General features: G+C 37.7%; 1 protein-coding gene across 1 annotated transcript in view; it reads right to left on the minus strand.

The window, feature by feature from the left end:
- STXBP5L (syntaxin binding protein 5 like) overlaps positions 1–8,132 on the minus strand; it is a 194,334-nt gene that overhangs the window by 98,135 nt on the left and 88,067 nt on the right. The window contains exons 12-13 of the mRNA XM_006755407.2: positions 5,184–5,331; positions 3,151–3,218 (exon numbers count right to left, since the gene is read on the minus strand). Of these exons, the coding sequence (XP_006755470.1) occupies positions 3,151–3,218; positions 5,184–5,331 (216 nt within the window). The remainder of the gene's footprint in view (positions 1–3,150; positions 3,219–5,183; positions 5,332–8,132) is intronic.

The following is an 8,132-nucleotide window of genomic DNA, read 5'->3' on the forward strand; positions in this document are numbered from 1 at the left end:
GCCTGGGGCCCTAGAGACTCCCCCAGAACTGGAGCTCAGAATCTGAGACTCCCTCTCGATTGAAAACAACAACCGCGCCCTCAGCTACCAGCCCGCTCCGCGTGTACCTCCGCACCTTTGTATTTCCCACACTGCGCCTCCTCTGAGTCTCGTATGCTGTTCTCTTTCCTTCTAGTTGAAGAATTTCCCCTCAGCCAGTCTTCCTGTGGTTCTGGGCGATGTCCATTCCATCTTTTAGTTGTATTTTTGAAGTAGTTGTTCAAGGCAGCTAACTCTGGTGTTTACCTATGCCGCCATCTTGGTTTCTCCTGGGAATCTTTTTCTAATTCGACTTCTTGAGGCGTCCTTGTATGATTTGCAGGGTACATTACAACACTTTTCCAATCAACTTAGGTAGAAATCTTTGGGACTCTCAAATCTTTAATGGGATGGGTCTTCTATGGACTTGTGTTTATATAATTTCCCAATTAAAGAAGTTTGCTAGTTTTCTTCAGGAGCTTGTAGTCTCATGCTCCCTCGATTGTCTATTTTCGAGGGACAATACTGCAACAAACACTGAGCTCTTTGCTCTCTGCAGTCCCCAAGGAACCAAGTTCCATCAGTACCCAGATTCAGGTGAGACAGAAACTAATCTCTTGGGGAAACCCCTGAAAAGCAGGAATATTGGGTATACATTCTACTTCTCTTTTTCCTTTTGATGAGAGAAGGTGCAAGCTGGGATTTCCTCCTGAACACAAGCTGTGCCAATTTTGTGGAGAAGCTGACATAGTTGAAATAAAATTAAATGTCTTTTTTAACCCATTTCAATGTGGCTGAACTTGGCTTTGAGTTTGCCTGGGCACTACAACTTTTTACTGCTTTCTCAAGTTTTCATAAAAACTTTTGGACCACAAATTGTTGTTATGTCAGTGTCTCCATGGGGAAACAAGGTCTAGGACTATCCTAATATCTTTCACTCTCCATAATTATTTTATAGAGTATTTTTTCAATTCCTTTTCTCTCAACCTGCCCATACTGTTATATTTGAAGTGAATGTATTGTAAATAGCATGAAGTTGGGTCATAATTTTTAATCCTCTCTGCCAATCTGTGAATTTGAATTGGTATATTTAGAGCATTTAAACTTAAACTTAATCATGGGTAAGTTAGGACTTCAGTCTGTCTTTTTTTTTTCCTTTCATGTTTTTTTCCTGCCTGCCTATGGGATAACTGAATTATTTGAATCATCCATTTTGGTGTGTCAGTGTTTTTCAGTGTTTCTGTTTGCATTGGTTTTTAATGGTTGCTTAAAGTATAACAACTTACCCCAATCAACTGGTGTCATATTACCATTTTGAGGGGAGTATAAAACCCCCACCTTCCTTTACATTACTTTATCATCTCCTATTTATAATTGTCTTAAAGATTTCCCCTTTACATATGTAGAATTACATCAGACCATCACACAATGTAACTATAATATTTATTCAACCATGAAATATAATTTTTAAAAGTCAAGAGAAAAAAAGGCTATTGTATTTACCCATATTTTTGCTTACTGTGTTTTTCCTTCCTTCTTGATATTCCAGGGTTCCTTCTTTTATCATTTGCTTTCTGCTTAGAGAACTTCCTCTAGCTACTTTTTTAGGGTAGGTCTGATGCTGACAAACTGTTTCCTTCTGAGAAACTGTTGATATTTCCTTCCTTCCTGAATGATAATTTGTTGGGTATAGCATTTTGGGTTGCCACTTTTTTTCTAGCAGCATTTGAAATTTGGTTTTCCTTCTGGCCTCTACAGTTTCTGATGAGAAATTCATCATCATTCATAGGGTGACTACAGAATTTTGCCCTATAGTCATTTCTCTTGCTGTTTTCATATTTTTTTTCTTAGTGTAATGTTCAGAGGTTTGACTATGATGTGACTTGTGGGTTTCTTGTGGTTCATTCAGTTTCTGGAATCTATAGGTTCATGTCTTCTGCCAAATTTGGAAAGATTTTAGTAATCATTTCCTTATATACATTTTTAGTCCTGTTCTCTCCTTATTCACTGGATTTCCACTGACACAAAAGTAGAGGACATGTGGCTCATTATTGGTTGGCAGTGGTGAAAATTTTGGCCTCCCACATAACTCCTGTAACCCCACAGATGATGGGTTTCATCACCAGCAAGCAGAGTTAAAAGTCCCAGATTCCTACTCAGCCTTAGTTCAGTGTCAGAAAATGATACTCCTCTCAGGAGGAAGCTGAAGCACCTTTTTACAACCTAATGAGGTTGAAAATCTAGGCTCCCCAGTCTGCCTTTGCTTGAGTGAGTTAGGGTGACAATTAGCTGGAGTAGAGAGATTATTTTCTAAAAGTTTTCTGTATCAATAGGCTACCCCTTTGCTCATCCTTTGGCTAGAGAGAACTAGCTTTTGTTGGTGTTTGGTTTGTTTGTTTGTGACCACTGGCAGATCTAGGTTGCCAGCTTCTTCAGCTCCAATTCTGGAATATATAAGGCAAAAAGAAAACCCAGGAAACTTACCACCATGTCATTCCTTAGAACTTGGGAGCCTTGCCAGTCTGACTCTCCATCTTTTTGAGTCATATTATGTTTGTTTCATATATAATATTCAGGGTTTTTAGTTGTATTCAGTGGGAAGAATAGAGAAAAGTACATCTACTCTACTATCCCATAAGCAGAACACCTTATTATCTTTTAAATCTCATCTTTATCTGTTGCTATGTCTGTTTTCATTCTGAATATTAGAGCATTTAGTAGGCTGCTACAGAAAATGGTAACATTTCTGGTGTTATAAATTTTGAAGCATACTTTATATAACTACCTGGTTGGACTGTAGAACAATGACTTGGCAAGAACTAAGAGATATTTTTAAGGGCCTTTCTAAAGCTAATAATCTGATTTCCATAGGAATTCTTCCTTGATTAGTCTCTCGTAATTTTTCTTTCTTCTACTTTTCCTACCCTTACAATCTACACTTAATTATTTTTGTGGTATGTCTACGTTTTCAGTGGTTTCATTCTATCTTCCACCAATGTTATAATATTTGGATAGTATTTTACTTTTACTTGAACAGTCAATCTGCCTAGAGCATAACTATGAGAAATTGTAAAAATTCAATGAAATATATTTGATAATAAATTGATAAATTTAAAATCACATCCCACTTACCCAGTAATAATAATTTCTGGATATGTCTGTGTCCCAAGGTTCCAAGCTCCTCCAGTGATTGGCCACTCCTAAACATATTATCCAGGAAAAATTTATGTTTACTTTTAAAATTTGAATAACTTATACATTTTAAGTGAAAATATTTTAAAATAAAATATTTCCTTATAAGTCAGTAGCTATAAAGTAATGAAGGATGGTGTATGTAGCTATCTTTTAATTGTTTCACTCAAATGTATAATTCCAAATCTATAATTCCATCACCTTTAAAAATATTGATTTTAACGAAGATTAAAAAGTCGAAGTATTTTCAATTATAAAAGTATAGTGTTGTTACATTTGCCATGTAATCTGTGTACTGCCAAACTATTTTGATGCCATTTAACACGGAATACAATGTAAATTGTGCCCTCCTTGAGTTGTCTACCCCAAAAAACCTGTACAAATAATAGAAGACATAATAGGTGGTCTACTACAATTGTAAGTATTTGAATCCTGTAGATGAAATTCCAGAAAGTTATTTAACCAATGACTTTAGATAATTATGTCTTGTTAATCACTGATTGATAAAAAATGATTAAGTAGGAAGAGCAGGCTTAAATTTCTTAAAACATAATCCTTCACCCAAAATAACTAAAAGTTACATCTTATAATCGAAATCTGTTCTTTAAATAAATACTTTATCTACACTAATAAAAGAGAAACATGGTAATTGGAGTACAACCACTACCCTTTCCATTGGCTAATCAACGAGATATGCAAATTAACTGTAAGCCAAGATGGCGGCCGGCAGCCAGGCAGCTTGAAACTAACATGAGGCTTGCTTGCATCAGTAATGGAGGAAACCAACGTATCCTGCCTGCAGCTTCAGGCCTCTGAGCCTGCAGTTTCAAACATTGTAACAAATCCCCCCGGACTTCAGCCAGCAGGATTGCAACATTATAAGCAAAGGCCAGAAACCTACTTTCAGCAGCGGAGGCTTAAGAGCGGGAGCCAAGCCTCAAGCTAAAGCTGGCCCAGAATTTAAAAAAAAAAAAAAAAAGGAAAAAAGGAGCGGTTGGGAGCTTCAGTCACCCCCAGCCTGAAAACAGCCCTCAGCCCCTCACCCAGGCGGGCCAGGCACCCCAGTGGGGACCCCCACCCTGATCCAGGACACCCTTCAGGGCAAACCAGCCAGCCCCCACCTGTGCACCAGGCCTCTATGCTATATAGTAAAAGGGTAATATGCCTCCCAGGACCGGGATCAGCAGAGCTGCGAGGTCTCCTGGCACTGGGAGCAGCGTGACAGGGGGCAGCACCCAAACCCCCTGATCGGCCCTGCAGCTCTGTGTGTGACAGGGTGCGGCACCCCAACCCCCCCACCCCCCCCACGGGCCCTGCTCTGTGTGTGACGTGGTAGAGCCATAACCTCCCCATCATCCATGCCCTGAGTGTGACAGTGGCGGCGCCCCAACCCCCTGATTGGCCCTGCTCTGTGCGTGATGGGGTGGCATCGCAACCTCCCAATCCGCCCTGCTCTGTGCATGACAAGGGGCAGTGCCCCAACTCCCCAATTGGCCCTGCTCTGAGCCCGACCAGGAGCTGCACCTAGGGATTGGGCCTGCCCTCTGCCACCCGGGAGCAGGCCTAAGCCAGCAGGTCGTTATCTCCCGAGGGGTCCCAGACTGTGAGAGGGCACAGGCCAGGCTGAGGGACCCCCCCTCTCCCCCGAGTGCACAAATTTTTGTGCACCGGGCCTCTAGTATATATATAATTAGATAAGTATATATATGTGTGTGTGTGTGTGTGTATACTTATATATAATAGATAAGTGTATATATGTATATATAAAATATGTTTATATTTCTGTAGGTTTAAAGCTATGTAGCATTTAGGAAATTTGAATTCCAGAGGTTATGTCTTTTATTGATTCCAGCTTGTAATCTCAAGAGAATTTTTCAAGTCTTTTTATGGAAATTCTGAAAATAATATAACAAAAAAAAATGTGATCACATGATATGAATTCAAGATAATTTATTTTTAGTTGTTACTTTTACCTTATTACTGTATCCTTGTTTTTTATGCTTGACTCCTATAGCGTAGAGTACTAGTATCAAATCTGGTGGGCAATCAGCAAAGTACGCTGTGCACGTAACTGGTGATTCGTGTATGTCCATGGGATACGGATTTTCAAAGATTGGAAAGCTAATAGGTAAACACAATATATTAAGTTAATTTTGCAATGATAAAAAGTAAAATAACTTTTATAAAACACTCTAAAATATTCTATATTTTAATTATGTATTTCACTTAATTATTTTTTAAGCATCATAAAAGAAGAATCATATGAATAAGAATTATTTTTAAGCACTTATCTATAAAATGAAATATAAATATTGGTAGAATTTTACTTGAATAATGAATTTTCTTGCCATAATTCAAAAATTCCACAGTACTATTACTTTTATCTAAATATTTATATAACATACTTAAAGTATTAAAATATATTCTTAGTAAGTTTGAAATGTTTTACAAGGGAGGTAATATATAAGTGAGTTTTTTGTTTTTGTATTTTTTGCAGGAGTAATTAAAAGATGTGCATGATTATAGCATGTTTAATATAATTTCCTATACAAACTAGAGAACATAGTGAGAATGCAGACTTATGGATTCAGCAAATTTGATATCCTCAAGCCTACTATAATTTTAAGAGGCATATAAGTACAGGACCAAATTAATAATTTTTATAGCCACAATATATTGTGCAGCTCTTATGTACCAGATGTACCAGGCACTGCAGTAGAAGGAACCAAATATTATTCTACATTACATTAGTTCCAGGTTTGTGTAATCATGTTACTTCTGACATAATGTGTGTTTGGGGGGCTATTAAAATAATTTCCCAGCCCTAGTTGGTTTTGCTCAATGGATAGAGAGCATCAGCCTGTGGAGTGAAGGGTCCCAGGTTCGATTCCAGTCAAGGGCACATGCCCAGACTGCGGGCTCAATCCCAGTAGCGGGTGTGCAGGAGGGAGCCAATCAATGATTCTCTCTCATCATTGATGTTTCTATCTCTCTCTTCCTTCCTCTCTGAAATCAATAAAAATATATTTAAAAAATAAAAATAATTTCCTCCCCTCACTGTTAGGAACTTAATTAATAACTTAGTCCAATCTTCAGAGAATATGGTGTGTGTGTGTGTGTGTGTGTGTGTGTGTGTGTGTGTGTACGTGCTACAGATAGTTTCCCAGATAGGAATAGCAGTATATGCAAAACCAGGTGGGGAGAAACAAGCTGTGTTTAAAAAATGGCAAGTAGGTTAAACTTCATGGATCAGAGATCCCCTCTTTCAGAGTAGAAATTATCAATATTTCTTAGATGGAAGAACTGGAAGTAAAATAAATGGATCACCTTAAAGATCAGATCTACAACTTGGCATCTGATAATAGCAAGTGGTTACAATGATAGACTCCTAACAAGGCAAACAATATTGTAAAAATGTTTTGGGGAAAATATTTTAGTATATTGGTAAAGAGCATAGAAAAAGATATTTAAGAAAGAAATAATAACTAAATGTGTATTATAGGAATTTAAATGTAAAAGTGTAAATTGGTTGCTGTAGAAATGTAAACAATCCAAGAAACCAAGAAAAGTAAAAAATGTGTAAGCCCTAATGTTTGCTTTTATGCAGAAGATTAAATATGGGGTTGGAAGGAAGGAAGGAAGGAAGGAAGGAAGGAGAGCCCAGAAGTTCCAATCAAGATGGCAGAGAAGATAGAGGCTGCACTCATTTCCTCCCATTACCACATCAAAATAATAACTAAATTATAGCACAACCAACCTGAATTACCATCTGAAGACTAGTTTGACAGAAGTCAAGAGGGTAACGTGGGGACAAGGACACATATGTAATTTCTTAATCAATAAAAAATATATTAAAATATAAGATATACAGAAGATGACATATAGAGACTGATAGAAGGGGAGGAGACACAAAATGAACCAGCCCTGCTCCTACATGTAGCAATTGAGGATCCAGAGGGATATCTCCCCTGAGGAGTGAGGAGTTTCAGCCCCACACCAGGCCACCCAGCCTGGAACACCAGTGCCAGGAAGAGGAGCTCACATAAAATCTGGCAGTGAAAATTAGCCAGGCTCCCACCCCCCATAAGTACCCATCAATAGATGAGTGGGTAACCCAAGTACCCATCCATAGGTGAGTGGGTAAATAAGTTGTGGTATATATACAATGAAATATTATTTGGCCGTAAAAAAAGAATGTGATAGGCTAGGTGGATCTAGAAGTTATTTATTATGCTAAGTGAAATTAGTCATACAGAGAAAGACAAATACCATATGACTGCTCTTATAAGTGGAATCTAAAGAAAAAAAAAAGAACAAACAAAACAGAAACAGATTCCTAGATACAGAGAACAAAAATTTTGGTTGACAGATGGAAAGGGGTTCAGGGGAAGGGTTAAAACAGTGAGAGGATTTAGTACAAACTGGTAGTATAAAATAGTGATAAGGGTGTAAAAATACAGTATAGGAAATATAGTTATTAATATTGTAATAACCATGTATGGTGCTAATGGGTACTGGAAATATCGAGGGGGATCATTTTGCATAGTATATGATTGTCTAATCACTATGCTGTACACTATAAAATAATACAAAATAATATTGAAAGTAAAGTGTAACTGAAAAATTAAACTTCTAAAAATACATTTAATTTTAAAAATAAAAAAACATAGTGTCGAATTAAAAAAAGAAAAAATGTTGTCTAGGATTCTAGTACAGACGGCGAAGTATATAAATACAGTATTCGCCTCTTCCCATGACCACATCAAAATTACAACTAAACAACAGAACAACCATCATGGAGACCCACCCAAAGTCGAGCTGAACAGAAGTCCTATAAATAGGGATATACAAAAGAAGCCACACTGAGTCTGGTATTAGGGAAGAAGAGGTGGAAAGGACTGGGCCCACACCGACGTGTGGCA

The sequence above is a fragment of the Myotis davidii genome, unplaced genomic scaffold (genome assembly GCF_000327345.1).
Source record: "Myotis davidii unplaced genomic scaffold, ASM32734v1 scaffold292, whole genome shotgun sequence".
Lineage (NCBI taxonomy): Eukaryota > Metazoa > Chordata > Mammalia > Chiroptera > Vespertilionidae > Myotis > Myotis davidii.